The sequence below is a fragment of the Drosophila persimilis genome, unplaced genomic scaffold (assembly GCF_003286085.1).
Source record: "Drosophila persimilis strain 14011-0111.01,24,50 unplaced genomic scaffold, DperRS2 tig00000002-arrow-pilon, whole genome shotgun sequence".
NCBI lineage: Eukaryota > Metazoa > Arthropoda > Insecta > Diptera > Drosophilidae > Drosophila > Drosophila persimilis.
Window position 1 is genome coordinate 21286352 of NW_020825289.1, and position 22896 is coordinate 21309247.

Consider the following 22896-nt stretch of genomic DNA (forward strand, 5'->3'; position numbering starts at 1 on the left):
AAAGTTAAATTTAATAGATTGATGAAATTGACAAAATATACCATTATATACCGATAAACCGTAAATATACCGTCGGATAAATTTTGACCTCAAAAAATACCGAAAAGTATTGAAAATACCGTAAACGGTCACCCTGTTGTATGGTTAATGATATTATAGAGTAAAATTCGTTAGATTTTTCGCAAGTCCTATCGATAGTTCTTGCGGCAAGATATTTAAACAGCGGTAATTCCACCAAAATAATCATAATAAAATAAACGAAAAATCCAGTTGTAATAAATAAATTGATTACATTTTTTCAACTGAATTAATACTTCAACTAGCAATGAAATAAATAAATTATATTCCACTGCATAATCACATTCGATGATGTTTGAACTATCGTATTAAAAGATGATACACTGAAGTGTGACCACTTGCTTTAAACAGTTGCAGAGTCTCGGAATATTTCGGCGCCATAGTTTTGGAATCATTGTAAATTTGAATGTTTTCTTTCAGCAATTGTGATTCATGAAACGGCAATATAAATGCCTAGGACACGTATAATCACATGCACTTGAATTTCCATTCAAGCAATTATATCATATTTTCAGCTGCAGCCTCTCTCTTCGCCATCATTCCGTTCCGCATGCTTCTGGGACAGCAAATGATGATTGCATTTTCCTAGATGACGTAGTTTGCGGTTGGGGCTAGGAAATGCGATATCGGCTTACAGTTATACAAGCCAGCTTTTGTGGCAAAATAGTTCAAAAACGCACACCCAATGTACGAGTATCTATCCACGCTGATCTGCGGGCAGAGGTGGTGAGCACTAATCCCATGATTGGGCACAGTGTCGTCTGTGGAAGTACATCTCAATGGGCCCATTGACAGACAGAGCGTCTGACAGAGCGCTACCCACGCTGAGGGACCAGCAGAGATCAGATCAGATCAGAGCTGAGCAGAGCAGATCAGTCAGTATCGTTCTTCGTCAACATGGGAAGAGATGTGCGCGGCGGCTCTCTTGGGAGATCTCTCACCTACCCCAACCACATAAAACGTGTGCACCCCCAGGCGGTGGCAATCAGTTCACTCCAGATACCGCACTCGCCCCCACACCACAACGCGATTTGCAATTAAGTTGATTTACCTACTTGACAGTCGCTCCGCAGTCCGCAGTGCCCCGTCACGAGTCCCCAGTCACCAGTCCGCGCTCCAAAGTCTCCGTCTCCAGAGCAGCTCCAAGAGCTGCAGGCGCGCGCAGTCTACGCTCGGGATAATTAGCAGATTGTTAAATACGGAGAACAAAGGTCTCGCTGGAAGTTCTCTTTATCGATCGAAATCATTGCCAGACAGCAATACAAGAGCTCTTCAAATGGTAAACAACTTGTTATTTCTCTGAGTGAAGGCGATTCGGGGTATCGTGTCGTTTCCATTGAAATTCGGTTCGGTTTGATGCAATCGAAACCAAATTTAACCGAATCCAAGTATCTCTATGGCCATCGAAAGAAGATATATTTATATATGTATATTGTACTTCAAGTGAAAAAAAACCTCTCCCCCCTTACCGTGTTAAATTTCCAATGAAACGCAACTTTAGTTCAACTTTCAACGTATAGATATCCGTTCCAGTACCCAACTAAATTAGTGAAATAAAACTTTTGTCAATCGGCTGGAAAGCATTTAACAAGGCATACAAGTACAGGTGACACTTTACCTTACGACGGGGCCCACTCTCCACTCTCCACTCACCTCTTCGCACCGCACTCGTGGGTCATGGGATTCAATCAACTTCGATGAGCAACAGTTTGTTGCAATTTAAGTTACTCTTTGCCACCTGTCCAGCTCCATTCCGCCACGCCCCATGTGGCCGGCACAGGCACGAGGCTGCACACACACGATGGGGCTTGCTGCCGAGGACTTCGTGGCGCCCGCCTGCGCATCGCGCGTATAAAAGGACCACTCCGGCCGGAGGATTCATCAGTTGGCCCAGCGAAGCGGCGCGCGTCTCTCAATTCGAGGACCAAGGGACCCCCTCCAACAGTGTTCTTAAGTTCCAAAGTGTCCGGAAGACAAATAAGAATGTGTGACAATTGAAATTGTGGCTATTGAAATTTCTATTAAAATTCTTTGACGAAAGTAAGTGACTTTGAAGATTATTTTTAGCAGAACTTTACCATTGATTAAGTCGTTGATTTTTGAGATTTGTTATTCGTGCCTTCCTTTAACCAATTTTCGTATTAAAATATATTTGAATATTTATACAGATACCCGAAGTATATTTAATATCTAATTAAAAGCAGAATCTAACAGCTCCTCCCCTCGGTATCTCTGAGTATCTTTTGATTGTTTTGAATTGCGCTGCCTTCGGGGGGCATATTTTTAGCACCTGTGTTATCAGAATTTCGCATTTAACACCTCCATCTGTTGCCACACGCGGACGACGCGTCGTTCTTTATCTCTGCATGTGCCACAATTAAATGGTAATTAAAAAGTCCAACAGCACTCGCACTCGGTGCGGGGAAGGCCCAGAGAATAGATCGGGAGCTACATATGCTATTTGTTCTGTTGATTGTGTATTCATTAGCCAAAGTGGGTTATGATATCCAACCCATTAATCATACGGTACGCCGCCGCGTCGGCTGTATACCTTAAATAGATAAAAGTAAAAACCTTAAATAATTAAATTTCCAAATGAAACACAATAGTTCTGAGGTCAGATGTGAAAAGAGGTACTTTAAAGCATTGACATTGAATGGGTTTTGGCAGCAGCAGATTACCAGCAAAGGACACCGCCGGGAATTCGAATCCGAAACCAATGCATGTGCCACGGTCATCGCGGTGGAGGAGATTCTGCAACTGTTGCAGGGTCGAATGGGAAGTGGGGAAAAAGTATAGTAATGTGCACTACCCTTGGGGGCTTGGCAGAGTCAATAAATAGCCCCCCCAATGGAATCGTCCATGGCATGTATCCGTGTTGCTGCTCCATTTAATCTGAATGCTTAACCGCTTCCAGTTAATGGCCAGCAGAGGCATTGAAGCCTCCTCCAGTCCGCCGGAACCGTGCAGCATGTGAGAGGCCGAGTGGCGAAATGCCATTTTCACGACCACAGCGCTAAACGGGCCGGAAAAGAGAGAGGAAACTGCGAGGAAGCAGCCCATCCAGAGAGCAGCAGAGGACCGAGGACGAGACCTTGGCAACTCCCACCCCTGTTTCGCCCCTGGCCCCTGAGCTGACTGAGGAGCGATTCCGGCTGGCTACGCTAGTGCCGCGATCGGCGTACACGGCCACGCCTCCCGCCCAGGCCCAGGCCAAGGCACAGGCAGAGGCAGAGGGACAAGCAGCAGCCGATCCCTGCCCCAGAACGATGGAACGAAGCGCGAGTGTCAATAACAGCTCCGAGTTCGGCGGCGGCCACAGCTCAGCCTCGACGGCGGGCAGATCCACGGCCACGCCCTGGACGAACAACAAGGAGTCACCGAACAACGAGGATGACTCGAACGAGGACGATGGCGACACACTTGCCACACCCGCCAAGGTCACCGATCCGCTGGCACCGCGTCTGGCGAACAATGAGGTGACATTTCTAGCCTCCTTCCGTCTCTGTAAATAATCCTTCATATTCCTTCGGTGCCTCCTTGCAGCGTGTGCTGGTTGTGTCCGTGACGGAGCGTACCCGCGAGACTTGGGGCCAGAAGGCCGAGTTCCTGCTGGCCGTCATCGGTTTTGCCGTCGATCTGGGCAACGTGTGGCGTTTCCCCTATATCTGCTACCAGAACGGCGGCGGTGCCTTCCTAGTGCCCTACTGCCTCTTCCTCATCTTCGGCGGCCTGCCGCTGTTCTACATGGAATTGGCCCTCGGACAATTTCATCGATGCGGCTGCCTAAGCATCTGGAAGCGCATCTGTCCGGCCCTAAAAGGTGAGTGATTCCTGAAGACGTATTCTGTAAATAAATAACTTTTGGAGATACCCATTAACTGCACTGACTGTGGGTCTATTGAGTAATCGATCCAAGTGGGGCCTTAGCCTCTTAGCCTTATGAATGAATGAACAATTTTTTAGATTTAGATTTAATTATTTCTGTTTTTAAATGCTCACAACTCTGCAAAGACAGATCATTTCTGATTGCAATTTACATGCGACCTGAGGCGAAAAAAAAGACCCGTACCATACCTTAGCCGAAAAAAGAAAAACACACATAATTTCCCGGCTCGAGGCAATCACCGTTCCGCTTTAAATACGATATGAAATGGCAATTTAAATGAATTACAAATATTGAGTTTTAGTCGCGGGCAGAGATGAAAAACGAAATTGCATATTGAAATCTATTAAAGCGTTCAATATTTGCACAAGACGGGTAGATGGATAAAGGAAATAAAGAAGCAGTGTCCCCCCGGGGGCGAGTGTGTGTTGTAATGAAAAATTAAGTATACGCTGCCTGGACATGTGGCAGAGTGGCTGTGGAGTCGGGTCTATGTTGTTGATGTCTGATATTTCACGCTCTGCTTGGCAATATTATCTGTCCTGTTGCTAAGCCCGAGCCTGAGCCACAGTGGCTACCCGCACAAAGGACGAGTGCTCGGTTTCTGCATTGTTTTTTGGGTCTGGGCCACAGTTAAGAGGGGAGCGGAGAGCGGTAGGCGGGTCATTGTGTGCCGGCGACATTATCAAACAGGACGTTGGATAAGAGAGTCGTTGGGGCTGAATGCGAAAGATTTGTTGCAACAATTAATTGCGCATTCAAGCGAACAAAAACGACACAAAGCCCAAATCAAGCCCCCAATCCGACTCCGGGCTCTAATTAAATTGTGCTCAAAATTGATTTACAGCAGCAGCCGAACGAAACGGAACGGAACCAGAGGGAACTTCCATTCAGAGAGTTTTTGCATATCAACTTGATAATTTCGTTAGGTGACAAACAAAATGTACTCTGAAAACGACTCTGCATGCTCCATCCTTGGATTTGCCATCTCTCTTTCAACTCGGTCAAAACTTTTCTACCAAGCCAAGTCCCAGTCCCAGTCCAAGTCCCTCCCCTCCACTCCCCCACGGACTGTGCCCCGCTCTTTCAGTAGAACAGCAAACATCACTTTGTGGCAAGTCATCATTTGCTCAACAAGTGTTTGCTTTGGGAAACCTTTTGCCAGGGCGATTCAAATGAATAGAAAAGTCAGGAAAAGGAAAGGCGGAAAAATCTTGCTGGAGCCTCGGGAATCACGTGACGTGTCTTATTGGCCTCATAAGTAAAATGGAGTGGAAAACTGCTGCCGCCAGAGAGGGTGGAAAGGGAAAGAGGGGGAAAGCGATGTGACTAAGTAGATGCAATCGTTTGCCAGAAGATAAAAACCTGCAAAATGTCACGTGGGAATAGTCCAATTTCGCGTTTTTTTCTCATTTTCCATCGCTCTTTCAATCAGAAATATTGGCATGCCCAGTCCCAGTCACAGTCCCAGGACAGATTATTGTTGCCTTTAATGGATACTTGTTGAATCGAATGTTCTAGGGAAATACACATAAGTTGAGAGGCAATCGTTTAAAGGAATGGACTTTCCACAGGTGTTGGCTATGCGATTTGTTTAATCGACATCTATATGGGGATGTACTACAACACAATTATTGGATGGGCGGTCTACTATCTGTTTGCCTCATTCACCTCGAAGCTGCCGTGGACGTCGTGCGACAATCCCTGGAACACGGACAACTGTATGCCCGTGACCAGCGAGAACTTCACCGAATTGGCCACCTCGCCAGCCAAAGAGTTTTTCGAGTAAGTGTCCAGAGTCCTATAGGAGTCCAGCGGTTCCCTTTATTCCCTCTTTTCAATGCAGGCGCCGAGTCCTGGAGAGCTACAAGGGCAACGGTCTGGACTACATGGGACCCGTGAAGCCCACCCTGGCTCTGTGTGTCTTCGGGGTCTTTGTGCTGGTGTACTTCTCGCTGTGGAAGGGTGTGCGGAGTGCCGGAAAGGTGGTTTGGGTGACGGCCTTGGCCCCGTATGTGGTGCTGATCATCCTCCTGGTGCGCGGAGTCTCACTGCCTGGCGCCGATGAGGGCATCAAGTACTACCTGACGCCCGAGTGGCACAAGCTGAAGAACTCCAAGGTCTGGATAGATGCCGCCTCGCAGATCTTCTTCTCTCTGGGCCCCGGCTTCGGCACACTCCTCGCCCTCTCCAGCTACAACAAATTCAACAACAACTGCTATCGAGATGCCCTCATAACGAGCACCATTAACTGCCTGACCAGCTTCCTGGCCGGATTCGTCATCTTCTCGGTCTTGGGGTGAGTTCAGTTCAGTTCAGTTCAGTTCGGCCCTGCTCAGTGGATTACTGATGAGGGGCTTCTATCTGATTGCAGATACATGGCCTATGTGCAAAAGACATCGATTGATAAGGTGGGGCTGGAGGGGCCTGGGCTGGTGTTCATCGTCTACCCCGAGGCCATAGCCACGATGAGCGGCTCTGTGTTCTGGAGCATCATATTCTTCCTGATGCTCATCACCCTGGGCTTGGACAGCACCTTTGGGGGCCTGGAGGCCATGATAACGGCGCTGTGCGACGAGTATCCCCGTGCGATTGGCAGGCGTCGAGAGCTGTTTGTCCTGCTGCTGCTCGTCTTCATCTTCCTGTGCGCCCTGCCCACAATGACTTATGTAAGTACTCCCATCCCATTCCATCCCCTCTCCGTCTAAGGCTTATCCAGTGATTCGTTTAATTAACGCTTAAGTGAGATTGTGGCTTATACATATGCATATTTAGGCGCACCCTCCCCACCCCCTCAGTGGCTGGTTCCCCAGCGCTCGAATGCTCGATGGATGGCCGAGTTAAGTGCTTTTTATCGTTCGCCCAGTTAATCTTCACACAACACACACTCGATGGGCTCTTTGCCTTTCTTATTTTTCTGCATTTTTATCACCTGTCAAGTTCGGTGGACTTGTCTGCCCTGGCCAGCCCTGGCCAAACAGCAACCAGCCACCACCTATTCCTATTCCTCCGCTGGCGCTGGCGCTGGGGCTGGCTGTTGCTGTTCAAACACTTAAGCTGGTCCGTTCCTTCTCCTGCCACTTTATCTGATTAAATTTGAAATTGTAATTTGCTGCGTTCTATATTCTATATTCTGACTCGGACACTTCTATCGGAGTAGCTTCTATCGGTCAATGGATCAAGCTATTCAACCCCATCCCCCCCATCCATTAATCAGTGCCACACACAATGGTCCCTCCCCTCCATGGATGGGGGAGAGCAGAACTCTCTTCTAGCCTTTAATTGATTGCAATGTGTGTGTGTATTTTCAGGGTGGCGTTGTCCTGGTCAATTTCCTGAATGTCTACGGGCCCGGCCTGGCCATCCTCTTTGTGGTGTTCGTGGAGGCTGCCGGAGTGTTCTGGTTCTACGGCGTGGACCGCTTTAGCTCCGATGTGGAGCAGATGCTGGGCTCCAAGCCGGGACTGTTCTGGCGCATCTGCTGGACCTACATCAGTCCGGTGTTCCTGCTGGTAAGATTGCCTCGATCCCACTATCCCCGACAGCCACTCAAGGGGGAATTACTTGCAGACAATATTCATATTCTCGATCCTGGGCTACAAGGAGATGCTGGGCGAGGAGTACTACTATCCGGACTGGAGCTACAAGGTGGGCTGGGCTGTGACCTGCTCCTCCGTGCTGTGCATACCCATGTACATCATCTACAAGTTCTGCTTTGCGACCAAGGGTGATTGCCGGCAGCGGCTGAAGGATTCCTTCCAGCCGGACGACAGCAGTGGCTCGGTGGTCCCCGGCCAGCAGGGCACCTCGGTGTGACATGACAACGTCGTGCACTTGAACATCCACACCAACAGGACCAAGATCAAGATATATAATTTGAATTGTAAAAGCTTTTCACCAACAACGACAGTACCAGTACCCCTCGAAGAGAGCAGCAGCAATAGGCTGCTGAATAGCTACCACTCCTACCACACAAATAATCTTAGCTACCACTATCCAGATCCAGACGCAGATCCCACAAAGCACACCCACACCCCGAATGGGGTGGATCAGAATTGGATCGACAATGATATTATTACGTATGGCGCTAGTGCTAGTGCTAGTGTTAGGCCCTCGCATTCGCATAGCCATAATAGTTTAGGTCTCCATAGCAGGACCCCCTTTGCTGCCACTGCTGGCGAGGACAATAACTACGGCCTGAGGCTCGGCAGCTGCAAGCCGCTGAAGTTTCCTCTGGCCAGCGAGTGGCTGGTTTGAAGGAGCATCCGCGACGATAGCATCCACGAAAGCTCTGCAAGCAGCCATTTTGCAGGGCTTTCCCGAGGTGCACGGTGTGCGTGTCCTCCACTTGGTACCAAATTACAGGACAGTTGTACTCTTTCACGTTTAGTTTGTAAGCGTTAAGCGTAGCTCAGCTCGTAAGTAAAGCGACATTTGGTAAAATGCTTTCATAGAAAAATAGTAGAGACATAAAATACATTCTCGAAACACCCTGTACAATGCCTGCACTTACACAAAACATTTCCCTCTGTTTTCGGTTAGAGGAACAATCGTAACACAGCCATTTACATTGTTTTTCTAACGCGTGTTCGTTGATACTAAAATTAAATAATAAATATTCCATACATATTATTTCGGTTATACGAAATAAGAAAACACAAAGCAAAGACCACAATTGTTTCATTTCGGAAAGGGGACGGTTAGGCTGAGGCCGCATTTGAATTAAACAACGAATTTTATTTTAAATTATTTAATTTGTAATTACATAGACTTGCCGTTCGTTAACTGATACGCATAGCTGGGCGAAATAAAAACAGGAGACGATCCTACATGAAAAATAAGTAAATGGGCGATGCGATGATCGAAAGTTGGTGATTGTTGTTCCAGTTGTGGCGGTTTAGAGGATGATGTTTTCAGAGGTGATAGTGTCGCCTGCAGCCCTTGTTTTTCCGCTTGCGACGTGGCTTGTGCTTTTTCTTCCGCTCCTATTTTTTGGAACTCTTGCTGCTGTCGTCCTTGCTCTTGTCCGACTTCTCTTCCGTCTTCTTGCCATCCTTATCTTTCGTGTCCTTGTTATCCTTGTCCTTGCTGTCCTTGTTCTTGTCCTTGGCATCCTTGCTGTCAGCCGACTCAATCGCCTTCTTGCCCTCCTCGGCATCCCGATTCGCCAGCTTGTTGTTGATCAAATTGTGCAATGCAATGATCGAGCGCACCATGGACGCCAGATAGACGACCAGCATCTGGTCATTGGTCTTCACGTACATTGTGCCCGTGAACTGGTCGTTGGTGATGTCCGGCAGCAGGTTGAAGATGTCCTGCAGCTGGTAGACGATCTGATGGTTGATCGGCATCTTGCCATCGCCCACACGCTGCAGATACTGCTTGATGTCGCGCAGCTGGGCATTGAGGCCCTTCAGGCCCATCAGCTGGTTCGTGATCTTCTGCGACAGGCTGCCCACGGTGGTGTCCTTGATGTCGCGCAGCAAGTGCTCCACGCCCACCTCCTCAGCCTCCTCCGCACCGATTTCACTGGGCACATGCTCGAAGGTCTTGCTGGTGGGCGAGCCATCGTCGTGGACCTCTTCCACGGATATGTAGGCCTCTGTGGGCAGGCCCAGATCCTTGGGCTTGGCATCGATGATGACCAGCACCGAGTTGGGGCAATAGCGACGGATCAGCTCATTGATGGCAATATCGTTCTGATGCAGCTTCGGACCCGTGTGATACCAGCCCACCACGCGCTCCCGAGCGTTCACCTTCTTGAACATGCCGTACATGTTCTCAAGGTAGTCGTGGTCCAAGAACCATACCGATTTGTCCTTATCGTCCTCATCAAAAGGTACTGCAAAGCGGAGCAAATTAGTTAATCTTTTTATGTCCAGTAAATATTTCCACTAACCTGCAAAACTGTTGGACACATCGAGCACACCCTTGGAGCGCCAGCAGCCGAGCAGGACACCAACAACACGCTTCTGGTTGCCAATCTTGCCCATGCGATTGAAGTGATCCACCACGGACAGAAGCACCAGAGGGTGCACTATCACTTTGTTTACGCTAACCTCCATCGACGGCATTTCTGTTTCTGTTGTAGTTTGTGGTAAACTGTAGTTTGCTTTACGCACAGCGTGCTTGGCTCTTCACTGAGCTCTGAAGTTTGCGCAGAATTGGGAACTCTGATCAAATTTTTCGCAACAAAAATGTATTGTTGCGTTTGCGGCAAAAACTGTGAGGCCTGAAATGACAAGCAGAATCGATTCTTCCTCTTCCAAAAAACGCCAGTCACCCCGAACGGAGTACGTCGACCACCCCACGAAAATTTATTTCAGTTCAGGTGAAAGATATCTCCGCAGTTTTTATTGTAAGGAAAGAGAAATGATATACAAGGACCTTTTACAAACAGTATTATTTTTGCCGGTGTAATATAATTAAACGGAAGAGGGTTAAGCGCACTTTTTCTCATCGGTATATTATGAAATGGAGACGGTATATTTCGGTATATTCCTGAGGGTCTGGCGGTATGTTTTATCAATAAATCCGCGGTCTCACTGCTGCCGACGGGAAGAAAATCATGAAAAGAAAATTGCTCAGCAAACAGAAAGAAAGCGGAAAATTAGCAAGAAGTGGTGCAAAAAGAAATGTGCAAGCCCATCAGTGAGACTGCAGCTGCAGTTGTGCGTCAAATATAAATGTAGTACGTAGTTCCTGGCGCTATTTATTTTCTGTGTGTGGTGCGTGTGTGGTAGTGTTGTTTCTGTTGTGCCCTTGGCGAAAGCAAATATTGCTGCGCTCCTCTGGCACAGATGACCTAAACGCCATTTTTGGCGCACGGTCACACTGCCGTTGCGCGAGAGAAATTACAATACAAATAAAACGCAGCGCAGGCAAATTGTGTGCAGTTAAAAACACGCTTTTATCTAAGCCCCAAAGTGTTCATTCGGACCATAAAATATCCACTGTGTACTGCTTTGTGTCATACCGATATCAGTGAATGAGTGTGCGGCCGCGCTCTTGTGTGCGGATGAGGTAATTGGTGGCTGCCTCTGCCTTCGTCTACAGTTTCACGCCCATCCAACGCAGTGTCAGGCGGCGGCTTCGTCGTAATCATCAATGAGCTGTCGTTTGCTCCGTTGCCGTTCCGTTCGCCGAGGTCCGCAACTGTAAATCGTGGCTTGAAGTGCGCGTGTTGGGCGCATATTTGGCACTGCACTTGCGTTAATTAAGGTGTTATCAGTGTTTTAGGCACATTCTCCAGACGGGGGGCTATACAATTTCACTGAAATTTTGCCAAATCGAAAGAGAAGAAAACCACCGAAAGCCCAGAGACCAGCTCACAAATACTTAGGCACCGAAAGAGAGCCCCCCACACACACACAAACACACACACACACGAACGCACGCTGTACGCTCTTTTGTCTACGTCTTTGACTTTTTCTCGTTTGTAATCATTTTCCTCCCATTCGTACGTGTTTTTTCTACAAATATTAGAGCTCGCGAGCTGCTAATTAAATTATAAAACATACAGAAGCGTTAAAAGAAGACGACGACCGTCCAACCAAGCCCACAATCCCCACTATTTGGCCTATTTCGCTGAGGCGGCGCAAAGAAGATACGACAAAAGAGGCAGAAAAGCAGAAACAGGCAGAAAAAGACTAATAGAAGGTGAGCCACAGTTTAAACTAGGCGCTTAAGCGGTCACTTGGGGATGGAGCTTGGAGCTTCGATCCGATCCGTAGTGTTTGGTTTGGCCTGATTTAACTGAAATAACTCCGTTACGGCGGATCTGTAGCACCTGCTGCTTCCCCGCGCTGCCACTTGGCATCCGTGCCAACTCTGGTAGCTGGTGTCTGGTCTCTGGTCTCTGCGCCAAGTGCAAAATCAATCAATGAACGTCGCAGTCGCAGTCAGTCGCACTGCACATACAAATATACAAACCATCCATGTACAGTGTACACTCGTATGTCTCTTCAGCTTTCTCCAAATCTAGTTTTCCTTGTTGGACTCTCGCCCAGAGCCGTCGCCAGCTCCTGCACTATGTAGAGGCCAAAATATCATCATCGAACTGAGAAACAGACCAACTAAAGTAGCAACTAATTGCCTGCCTGCGAAGGCGAAGGAGAACGAGAATAAGCAGAATCGAAAGCAGAAGCAGTAGAGCAAAGATGTCGTTCATAACTAACCTTAAAAAGGTCTTTCACCTCGGCGGGGGTGAGGCCAAGAAGAAGCGCCTGTACAATAACATCAAAATGGACTCGGATCCGGCGGAATTCTGGGAGATGGTTGGCGAACTGGGCGACGGAGCCTTTGGGAAGGTATACAAGGCCCAGCACAAGGAGCATAGGCGCTTCGCAGCGGCCAAGATGTGCACGCTGGAAGATGAGGAGAACCTGAGCGACCACATGGTCGAGATTGACATCCTCTCCGAGATCAAGCATCCCAACATCGTCGAACTCTACGAGGCCTTCTCCCTAGAGGACAAGTTGTGGGTAAGATGTGCTCGCCAGCACCCCTCAATTAAGAAATTATTAACCGAGACGAGACTTTCTTTAGATGCTCATTGAGTACTGCGATGGTGGGGCCTTGGACAGCATCATGGTGGAGCTGGAGAAGCCATTGACTGAGCCGCAAATCGCCTACGTTTGCAAGCACATGACGGAGGGTCTGACGTTTCTCCACAAGAACAAGGTCATTCATCGTGACTTGAAGGCCGGAAACGTTCTCCTCACCATGGAGGGGGGCGTCAAATTGGGTAAGTTATAGCATTTACCGATCTGGCAGCTACCGATATCTATAATTCCAACCTCTCCTCCAGCGGACTTTGGTGTCTCGGCCAAGAATAAACACACAATGCAGAAGCATGACACATTCATCGGCACACCCTATTGGATGGCCCCCGAGCTGGTGCTGTGCGAAACGTTTCGTGACAATCCGTACGATCACAAGGTTGACATCTGGTCGCTGGGCATAACACTTATCGAGCTGGCCCAAATGGAGCCGCCCAACAGTGAAATGTCCCCGATGCGAGTGCTGCTCAAAATCCAAAAGAGCGAGCCACCCAAACTTGAGCAGCCCAGCCGGTGGAGCAAGGAATTCAACGATTTCCTAAAGAAGTCTTTAGTCAAGGTAAATCATCTATCTACCATAGATCTATCATCGCCACTCCCCTCAATGATTTGTTTCTTTCGGTCAACAGGACCCCCAACTGAGACCCACTTCGGATGTGCTGGTGCAGCACAGTTTCATCAACAGGGATCTGGACTGCAAGCCCATCAAGGATCTGCTGCTCGAGTACAAGGCCGAGGTCGTGGAGGAGGTGGTCGATGACGAGACCGAGGTGAGTTTTTCTTAGAAGCCCCGGGGCCACTGGCACTGCGCTGCGCTGCTGCACCCTCGTAGTCCAATGCTAGATATGACACAATATTCTATATAATCTCACCTCTCCAACCGCTCTCTCTGTTTCTCTATTCTCTTTTACACGCTGCTGCCTCAACCCAAAACCAAATCAAAATCAAAAAAAAAAAAAAACAACATTCCAAAACATTCTCGCACCGTGCGATAAATTCTTTTAATATATTTTCGTTTATCTCTCTTGGTTGTTATTCTTTCGTTTCGTTTCTTTTCCCCCTTCGTTCCCCTTCCGTTGTGCCCTTTCTGCCAAAAATGTCGCAATGTTCGCTCTTATCATTTCTTATGATTATTTCACACAAACCAAACGATTAATATAGAAGCTTAAACGCCAAGTGAAGCGGCGCTCGCTCTATCAGAGGGTTGGTAAGTCGTTCTACAGCAACCACTCCACCCCGTTCCATGCTCCATCCGGCCCTGCATCCTATCCCCCCTGCCTCCACTGTTCTCCGATAACGGGCCTACAATTAGTTTACTTATTTTATCAGCATTGCCAAATGGCCATCACTCCCTCCGCTGCCGCCTTGCCCTGCCCCTTATAGCCATGGTCTAGTCTGGATTGTTCCATCTTGCACGCTTTTGTTATCATTTTCATATCATATCAGTTTCTTGCGTTAATGATAGCAGGTGCAGGTGACAATTGTACAATGCCTTACCAATAATGCTATCTTGTCTTGCTATCTTGTCAAAGGAAGATTCGGCCTGCTGAAATCTGCTTTTGATAATCTTTTGTATCTAATTTTTGGAGTAGTAGGAATCACTTTCCTCTCGATTATTCAATGCTAATGAGGATTTCCCTCTTGATTTCCATTAGGAACCCCGCAACTCGGCGCTCCAGCTCGACCTGGACGATGACTCCGCCTCGCTGCGGAGCCAAGACATTGACAAACGTAAGTTGAAGGCATACACGTGGCCATCATTGGGCTTAATTGTCACTAAAACAGTTCCAGGTACACCTACATCCATACTGCGGGATTCCAAAGAGCAGTCCCAACCAGCAGCGGTAGCAGCAGCAACAGCAGCAGCAGCAGCAGCAGCAGCGGCAAATAAAGCCACAATCCCTGAGAAACAATCTAACCACAAGGAGGACAATGCGCTGGTGCTGGCTGAACCGGCAGCTCTACCGCCGCATACCAAAGTGCCTGCCCCAGCGCCACCCAACAGCTTTGCCCAACAAAACCAGCAACAACAACAGCCACAGCCGCAAACCCAAGCAGTTGTTGCTCCTGCTGCAGTGCTGCAAAAGATACCCGAAGATTTTGCTGCTGTCGAAGCGGATAAAAAGGTAGGGATCCCTCCTTAATGCAGTACAATGCCCTGTACGCTGTACTCACACACGAAATTCGTTGTATTCCACAGCACTTTATCAAAAAGGAGAAGGGCAAAGCGCCGCCACCACCATCGACAACGTCATCGCCATCGGGAGCCACCGCAGCCATTGCCGCTGCCAATGCAAAGCCTCAGACCACGCCCGAACCCCCCTCCCACTCCCCCACATCAGCCATTGAGGTGGCCATTGGTGGCCCAGAGGCAATGGAGCAGCAGAAACCGCAGCCACCATCGCCCACAGCCTCATCCATCATATCCGTGCAGTCGGTGGCCTCCTCCAACGCGTCGTCTTCGTCGGGGGGCAGTGTGTCGAATGCTGTCCTCAGCTCCAGCACCTCCCTGATCACCATCAACAGCGATGCGCCGCCACAGCAGCAGCAGCTGCATCTGCAGCCACAGCCACATCAACCACAGCACCTGGTGCTGCCAAACAGCTTGGAGTCGGTTAGTCAGATTACAGTCGTGACCAGCACCCATCCGCCTGTCATCATTGACAACTCTGTGCCGCCCCAGAACGAGGTGGTGATTGTGTCGAACGACTTGAACAAGAGCACGCATCTGAATGAGTCCTCCACGGACGATGACTTCCCCTCACTGGACGACAGTTTGGGCGATGCCACGACACCGCCACACAAGCAATCATCGATGATATTGTCCGTCAATGAGCCATCCGGAGCTCCACAGGCCCCACCACAGCCTGCAGGAGCAGTGCATGCCCGCAAACTGGACGAGAGCGAGGTCCTGATTGTGAGCCCCTCCTTTGGAGACGATGATTCGGCCTACAACACGGCCTCGGGCAGTCACAGTCACGACCACAGTGACCAGCTGATGGACACCAGCCATGTGTCCGTTGTCACTGTGGGTGACGAGGTCATCAAGGTGAAGGACAGCAGCAACGAGGTACTCAAGCGACCTCAGCCCAACGGCATTGTACCCGAAGACGTGAACATAATCGTGAATCGGTTCAAGCCCTCCAGCGATCATGAGAAGCGCACCTCGCCGGACAGCTCGTTGAGCGAGAACGGTTCGGTGCGAGGGCGTCGCGGCATTGAGGTACAGATCAGCGGCTCGGATGTGGACAGCATCGGCACCAACACTAGTCAGGACAGCCGACACGAGACAGATCACAAGCCACAGGCGCAGCAGCAGACACCAGCCAGTGTGCTAATGCCGCCGCCTCCTCCGTCGTACAACAACCACACGCAGACCATTGACGAGGAGGAGGAGGTCGTGATACGGCCCAAGACGCGCGTACCGCCGGTAGCCAAGTCCGGGGGCTCAAGTGGTCTCACCAAAGAGGAAATCGAGCTGCGCAATCTGCGCAAGAAAACGCGCAAGAGGACGCGTAAGTTCGAGATCGATGGCGTGCAGATGACGACCACCACGAGTCGGGTGATCTATGGGGATGAGGAGAACGGACGCATCTACGACGATCACGATTTCCGGAAGCAAGAGCTGCGCGAGCTCAAAATGCTGCAGAAGCAGGAGAAGAAGCAGCAGAACGAGTTGCATGTGAAGGAGCAGATGGCCAAGGAGCAGCAGGATCGCCGCTTCGAGCAGGAACGCTCCTCGCTGGAGAAGACCTACGAGGCGGATATGGATATGCTGGCTCGCCAGCACAAGCAGCTCGTAGAGAAGACCGAGCAAACGCAAGAGAACGAGCTCAGGTCCTCCTCGAAACGCATCCGATCCGAGCAGGAGCAGGAACTGAAGATTTTCCGCGAGAACCTCAAGCAGGAGATCCGTTTGCTTAAGCAGGAGGTCGATCTGTTTCCCAAAGACAAGCGCAAGGACGAGTTCAAGCAGCGACGCTCGGCCATGGAGCTCGACCACGAGGAAAAGGAGCGCGCCTTCCTCGACTCCCTTAAGGAACGACACGAGCTGCTGCTGCGGCGGCTCAGCGAGAAGCATCGCGACCATCTGGCCACCATCAACCGCAACTTCCTGCAGCAGAAACAGAATGCGATGCGGACGCGGGAGGCCCTGCTCTGGGAGCTGGAGGAGAAGCAGCTTCACGAACGCCATCAGCTTTCGAAGAGGCACGTGAAGGAAATCTGCTTCATGCAGCGCCATCAGATGATCGTCCGCCACGAGAAGGAGCTCGATCAGGTGAAGCGCATGCTGCAGCGCAAGGAGGAGGACATGGTCAAGAAGCAGACGCTCGAGAAGCGTGCCCTGCCCAAGCGTATCCGCGCCGAGCGCAAGGCCCGCGACCTCATGTTCCGCGAATCGTTGCGCATTTCGACGAACCTGGATCCAGAGATCGAGCGCGATCGCGTGAAGAAGGTAAGCAGAAAGCCTATAGCCTCTAAACATAACTAATCCGCAATTCTATTTTCAGTTCCAAGAGCAGGAGAAGAAGCGCTATATGCAGGAGGAGCGTCGCTTCGACATCAAGCATCAGAAGCAGCTGGAAGAACTGCGCGCTACCCGCGAAAGCGCCATAAGGTCAGTCCTAGGACAATCTCCGAAAGGAAAATAAATTTCTTATCCCATTTCTCTACACAGGGAACTGGAGCAACTGCAGAATGAGAAGCGCAAGGCGCTGGTGGAGCACGAGCATGTCAAGCTCCAGGAGATCGATGAGCGCCTCAAGGCTGAGCTGCGCGAGTGGCGCGAACAGTTGGTGCCCCGCAAACAGGTGTGTATGCCCTCCATCCTTCCATCCAACCCGGCCATCCCGACCCATTCCATCCCCCATTCGAAGAGTCGCTCCAAGAGCCAAACACTGGCTCTGTGCCAGTGCCGTTCAATGCCTTATTTGTTGGTGTTTTGTGTGTTTATTTATTGCTGTAAAAAGTAGATCAAAACTCAATTGATTTAAGTTGGTATTGATACTCGTAATTATTGTATATTGATTGGTTTACGGTGAAATTTGGTGTCTTGTGTATTCCCTCTCCGGACCCCTTAAAATATCCCTTCAAAAGCGTAACCCAATCCGCAAAGCGTTCCGTCAAATGCCTGCGGTTTAGACTTGAGCAATATTTCTTTCTTGTTGATGCTTTAGCAGGAAGCTCCATCGATGTATTTTCTTTACCATTCGTCGTTAATTAAATAGATTCCGACGCTGACTCTGACTCATTCATTGACAATTTGTGACTAAGTTTGAACTGAATTGAATCATCATCAGGTGATTAATGATCTAATTTGTGGCACTGCAAGTGGTGATTGCTCATCTCTAATCCGCGGCCAGGTGGCGGAACCGTGGCCTGAACAAAATCCAATTATTTTTTCAACTTTTTCTCTCTCTCTCTTTACACCCTACGCAAATGCATACTCTTTGGTGGCCTACTGTACCTACTACTACCTAAAACAAAAATATGATAACTGATATAAAAAAACAAAAACCAAAACCAAAAATTCAAATGCTTACCGCTGTGCTTCCCAACTACTAACCAAACAAACAAAAAACCAACCAATCAATCGACCTTTGGGATTGGCATTGGCATTGGCATTGGTCTTGCATGTGTTCTTAACAACCAACCAAACGACCGAATGAATCCAGAGAGTGAATGCGCTGATCAAGACGGCCATCGATGAGCACGAGAAGCGCTTTGGCCTAGTGTCCAATCGGGCGGAGTTCGAGGACCAGGAGGTGGAGCTGCCAGTGCGGTTGCGGGGGATATTCAACGACCGCTCCACCAGACTGGTGCCCCGCAACACCTTCATCGATGTGCAGCAGATGCCGCGCTCGCGCTCCTCGCTCCTGATGATGGGCGGCAGTGCCGGACGATTGTACAACTTCCGCGGCTCTGCCCCAGATCTGAGCCGCAGTGTGCCCAGCACCCCCATCATGCACAAGCAGCAGCGGGCACAGATGATGGGCGACTTGGTGCTGGAGGAGGACGAGGACCTGCTCGTCGAGCAAATGAAGCGGGCCAGCGTCACTACCCTGCCCGCCCAGAGCCAGCTGCGGCTCATCACAACCCAAGCGGCGACCCAGATGCCGACCAACGAGTTGGTCAAAGTGGTGACCAGCACTCCGCCTCTGAACAGTGCCGAGGAGCCCAATGGCAAGCCCGCCATGAGCACCTTCAGGCAGAGTACGCCCACACCACCACCGCTACCCAAGACGCCTGACGATCTGGGACTGGTTAGCAACCGATTCAGCCGGATCGACGTCAAGGCCGCCGAGCAGGCCAGCGTCGAGCTACGCATCCAGGAGGGACCGGTGCTGACGGCCCACACCAAACGCCTGCTGCATTCCACCTCGTTTGCCATCAAGCGACCCTCCCTGGCCAGCCGCAGCAGCGGCCGATCCTCCCTGAGCAGCGCCCAGTCCATGTACAACATGAACGAGCTGGCCAACAGCAGATACACCAGCGATGCGGAGCTGATATTCTCTGACGCCGGCCTCAAAGCAGCCGCCCTCCTGGATGAAGTGCAGCCGGATCTGCGTTCGTCCGTGAAGCCGGGACACAGCCGCCTGAATGGCAGCTCCGTCTCAGCGGACTCTGCGGCCTCAACGGACGACTTCTACTACGAGCTGTATGCGCAGAAGTACAAGCTGCCGCGGGTCAATCAGCGTCAGCTCAGTCTCGAAGAGGATGCATCGGCCGTCTAGAGAAGAACGTCTAGAGAAGGATCAGCAACTCCAGTCCCTTGCATGCCCTCCAGCTACTAACGATACCCAATACAATCCCTACACTTACTTATACTCAAATCAAAACCGCTTTCCATTCCCCCGCTTGGTGCTGGTGCTGATGCTAACAAAATAAACAACACACTCCCTCCCTCCCCACCACATATCACATCTCTCACTAACATAACAGACTTGACTTTTCCCTAAACACCGCCTAAGCATCGTCTGCATCCGGATTTGCCATAATTTCTGTGTCTTGCCAAAAGTTGATTAGTTTTGTCAGTTAAGCGAAAAATGAATGATTTGTGTGCTTTTTCAACATACGATACATATTATATCGCGCCAGAAGCGCACTCCATTCTAGCAGTATTATCCGAGTACTTAGTAAAAGAAACCAAAAACAGAAAAACCACATAAGAATAAAGATGAATCGAAACGAAACGAAGGGAAACGAAGAGAAACAATCCGCATTCCATGCATAGCAACATGCCAAGCATTTATATAGCCTATATCTTACTCTAGAGCCTAGACATTCATATGAATATAATCATTATAAAAATATACGTATCTATTACCATATCGCCATTTTCATGATGCTTCACTGTACACACACACACACACCCATACGCATACCCACATACATACATATACCCAACAACAATGCGCTGCTATCGTAAAACAAAACAAAAACACACACAAAAACAAAACAAAAAACCAAAAATCTGTATCCAAAAACTTTTCTTGCCGGCTCTCTCCTCTTCTCGTTAATGCGTAAAGCAACTACAGCAGCGGCTGCAACAAGAGGTTAGTCCTTTGATCTATCCCGCAGTGCGGTTAACAGCTATGGCAAGCGCATAGCTTTGAGCCGCACTGCATATTTCTATGTATTGTATATTCCTTTCAGTCTAAATGTCCTACTAATGCATGCGCTGTATAGCTAAACTTTCCTCCTCCTCCTCCTCCTTTATTTATTTGATATTATCCTAGTGAATGTCTCGTTGCTTAGAACCATATATGGCCAGATTTCGATGAGTTACTTATACCCTTTTGATTTCTTTGCACGGACAGCGTCTGGAGGAGACCTTCGCCCAGCAGCTCGACGAAATGGAGACCCTGTACGGGGGCGCACTGATTGTCTCCATGCCGTCGGACACACTGCAGCGTGATCACTTCACTGGGTCCACCCGCAGCAGCCTCAGCTCCTACTCGGAGGGATGAGGGCTGCTTAATTATAGATGCTGGATGCTGGATGCCTGCCACGTCTGTCGAGCAGGCACAAACAAAGGAAGTGGCTGCAACACCGACAGCGACAGTGGCAGTGGCAGTGGCAGCGGCAGCTATGCAAAGTAAAACAAAACAATTGTCAGCCATCCATTAAGGCTTCCGCCAGGGAAAGAGCGCTTCTATCCATGCTTAAGCATATATATATATATATGTACATAAAGTACATATATAGGTATATATATATAAGAGATGGACATGCATGTGTGTGTGTGTGTCCTGGCAAGAAGCGCGTCGGGTCATGCTTAAGTTTTGTGTCGTAAAATGTAATACATAAGCTTAATTTTATTATTATTTTTGCATTGTATGTTAGCCTATTACTCTATTAATTATTACCGCCGTATCCAGCGTTCATCTGTTCTATCCGTACATGCAAAACATGTATAAGCCCAGAGACCTAGGCATCCAATATCCAATATGTAATATGTCGAGAGCAGAATTAAATTTACTTAATATTTATACAGACATACATACACGCATAACACAAGCCACCAACCCCAAATCACTGGACAAACGAAATACGAAACATACGTACACCACCCAGCAAATATTCCTTTTGTTGACCTTATCGCTATTGTAAATATATCTATAAATATATACATATATCCCATAACTATGCAACACATACACACAGATAAACACACTCTGACAGATAGAAGACAGTCGTAAACAGATGTATGGGAAGGGAAAGCTTTGCAAAAGTTAATGTGGCAAAAAGGAGAATTATACGAACGAGTATGTGAGATGTTGGGATTCCAGAACACAAATTGTGTGAGAGAGTTTGAGAGTTGGAAGTAAATGATGGGAGGCCGTCGGGTAATGATAAAAGATATTTATATTTGTAAACGTTTATGCTTATATATTTTATATAAATATATACATATTTAAATTTAAAAAAATCAAAAAACAATAGCCCCAAAACAGAAAAAATAATAAAAAAGAATAGAAAAATTAAGCAACCCATCTTTTGTCCTATTTTAAAATCAATTTCTTTTCTCACAAATATTTCCATCTATTATTCTGCAATGAATTTCTCACAAATATTTCCATCTATTATTCTGCAATGAATTTGATTATGAACTACCAAGAAGTTTCCCTTCTGAGAATATCTAGGAACTTGTTTCTGTTCTAATTTATAAGGCGATAAATTGCAAGAATGAAATATGTCTCAAATGCCATCACAAATACTGCACTTTTCAAAGAATTCGGAGAACTGTGTCCTTTCAGCACCCTTACAAAGTTGAACGGTGCGTATGAGTTGGAATGGTGGAATGAGGGGTGGAATGAAGAATTATGAAGAATTTGAGGCCATTCCTCCTCCTTGGGTTGGCCGGCGCGTGCCGATTACAGAATTTCAGCATATGGATGCAGTGGCTATGTTGCGGGTATGTTGTATTCTATTGCAGCAGATCCAGTTCCAGTCCATCGAAATAATCCTTAAAATGCCCGCCCACTCATGAACTCCACTCCCACTCACTCATAATCCCCCTCATGGAACATTTAGCGAGCCAAAGCTCTTGCGCTTCTTTCTGCATTGTCCATTTATGTAGTTTTATGTCATATACTATACTCGTTCTCGTATGACTGGCATATAGAAAGTCCCGTACTATCTGCAAACCTTCACACATGGCATACCCAAAGGGATACAATAGGGGGATGGTGGATGGGCGGATGGCACTCCAGGGGGTTGTGCTGGTATTGTGGCAGGCAGGCTTCCGCATGCGTGTTGTGGGGTGGGGGTCGGGTGGGGGTCACTGCCATTGTCAGTGCCATTGCCATGTCAGGCGCGTTAGATCCATTGTTGTCCAGTTTAAACGCAACATGAGTTGCTATTAATACCGCCAAGGCACTTGAGGGACCCCCAAGTAATTGCCCAAGGGCTCAACTGAACTCAACGTATCATCGCTAGCTACATCCTCTAATTATAAACTGGACCGAGAGTTTCTTGTACATAGTTTTTCACCTAATTAGTATAGACTATATTTATTTACCCACTATCGAATGCAGATTTGATTTGTTTTGGGATAAATATTAGTGGTTTTCCTAATAATAAAATAGGTTCGTGTTAGAGGTCTACAATGGCAAACAAACCGGCAGTCGAATTATCAAGAGAGTTAGGGGTTACGTCGATGAATGAGTCCGCTCACATAAGACTCGTATGGACTACAGTTCAACGAAGCAGTGAGACTTGAAGTAGTTAGTAGTTGTACTTGACCAGGAAAACCTTTCCACCCTACTGTCTGATATACCCTTATTCTCCACGACTACCGGGTATATGCATTTGCCGGAACCCCACTACTTTGTATACTCATTGTTAAGTTTATTAAAAGTTGTTTCC

General features: G+C 48.5%; 3 protein-coding genes across 8 annotated transcripts; 2 read left to right on the forward strand and 1 right to left on the reverse strand.

Annotated features, from left to right (window-relative positions):
- Window positions 1–953: 953 nt before the first annotated feature.
- LOC6601290 (sodium-dependent serotonin transporter) lies at window positions 954–8615 on the forward strand. Of its 2 annotated transcripts, none has more exons than XM_026986745.1 (8): window positions 954–1357; window positions 2996–3557; window positions 3625–3901; window positions 5539–5749; window positions 5811–6263; window positions 6339–6633; window positions 7276–7476; window positions 7535–8615. In XM_026986745.1, exons 2-8 carry the CDS (start codon window positions 3348–3350, stop codon window positions 7778–7780), a joined length of 1893 nt encoding a protein of 630 aa, XP_026842546.1. In that variant the 5' UTR covers window positions 954–1357; window positions 2996–3347; the 3' UTR covers window positions 7781–8615. The 2 variants fall into 2 exon arrangements, with proteins under 2 accessions (XP_026842546.1, XP_002026362.1); XM_002026326.2 differs by lacking the exon at window positions 954–1357 and adding an exon at window positions 1672–2118.
- A 65-nt stretch (window positions 8616–8680) lies between these two features.
- Window positions 8681–10172, reverse strand: LOC6601291 (26S proteasome non-ATPase regulatory subunit 7). Its single transcript, XM_002026327.2, has 2 exons — window positions 9864–10172; window positions 8681–9806 (listed from the first exon to the last, which is right to left on the reverse strand). Exons 1-2 carry the CDS (start codon window positions 10036–10038, stop codon window positions 8950–8952), a joined length of 1032 nt encoding a protein of 343 aa, XP_002026363.1. The 5' UTR covers window positions 10039–10172; the 3' UTR covers window positions 8681–8949.
- Window positions 10173–10526: 354 nt separating this feature from the next.
- Window positions 10527–21027, forward strand: LOC6601312 (serine/threonine-protein kinase 10). Of its 5 annotated transcripts, none has more exons than XM_026986496.1 (13): window positions 10527–10655; window positions 11450–11623; window positions 11933–12447; window positions 12512–12710; window positions 12774–13084; window positions 13155–13295; window positions 14181–14256; window positions 14317–14651; window positions 14726–16981; window positions 17037–17143; window positions 17204–17336; window positions 18201–20081; window positions 20346–20393. In XM_026986496.1, exons 3-12 carry the CDS (start codon window positions 12124–12126, stop codon window positions 19257–19259), a joined length of 4941 nt encoding a protein of 1646 aa, XP_026842297.1. In that variant the 5' UTR covers window positions 10527–10655; window positions 11450–11623; window positions 11933–12123; the 3' UTR covers window positions 19260–20081; window positions 20346–20393. The 5 variants fall into 5 exon arrangements, with proteins under 5 accessions (XP_026842297.1, XP_026842295.1, XP_026842298.1 ...); XM_026986494.1 differs by having other exon boundaries at window positions 10528–10655; window positions 14311–14651; XM_026986497.1 differs by having other exon boundaries at window positions 10529–10655; window positions 14311–14651; window positions 20055–20081; window positions 20346–21027.
- The last annotated feature ends 1869 nt before the right edge of the window (window positions 21028–22896 follow it).

What these genes read in the sequence shown, in the direction of transcription:
- LOC6601312 (XM_026986494.1), top strand. Translation starts at nt 12,124, where the DNA reads ATGTCGTTCATAACTAACCTTAAAAAGGTCTTTCACCTCGGCGGGGGT. An exon ending in GGAGGGGGGCGTCAAATTGG is followed by an intron (nt 12,711 to 12,773) that starts GTAAGTTATAGC and finishes CCTCTCCTCCAG; the next exon opens with CGGACTTTGGTGTCTCGGCC. An exon ending in AGCGCGATCGCGTGAAGAAG is followed by an intron (nt 16,982 to 17,036) that starts GTAAGCAGAAAG and finishes TTCTATTTTCAG; the next exon opens with TTCCAAGAGCAGGAGAAGAA.
- LOC6601291 (XM_002026327.2), bottom strand. Translation starts at nt 10,038, where the DNA reads ATGCCGTCGATGGAGGTTAGCGTAAACAAAGTGATAGTGCACCCTCTG. An exon ending in TGTGTCCAACAGTTTTGCAG is followed by an intron (nt 9,807 to 9,863) that starts GTTAGTGGAAAT and finishes TCCGCTTTGCAG; the next exon opens with TACCTTTTGATGAGGACGAT.
- LOC6601290 (XM_026986745.1), top strand. Translation starts at nt 3,348, where the DNA reads ATGGAACGAAGCGCGAGTGTCAATAACAGCTCCGAGTTCGGCGGCGGC. An exon ending in CATCTGTCCGGCCCTAAAAG is followed by an intron (nt 3,902 to 5,538) that starts GTGAGTGATTCC and finishes GACTTTCCACAG; the next exon opens with GTGTTGGCTATGCGATTTGT. An exon ending in TCAGTCCGGTGTTCCTGCTG is followed by an intron (nt 7,477 to 7,534) that starts GTAAGATTGCCT and finishes AATTACTTGCAG; the next exon opens with ACAATATTCATATTCTCGAT.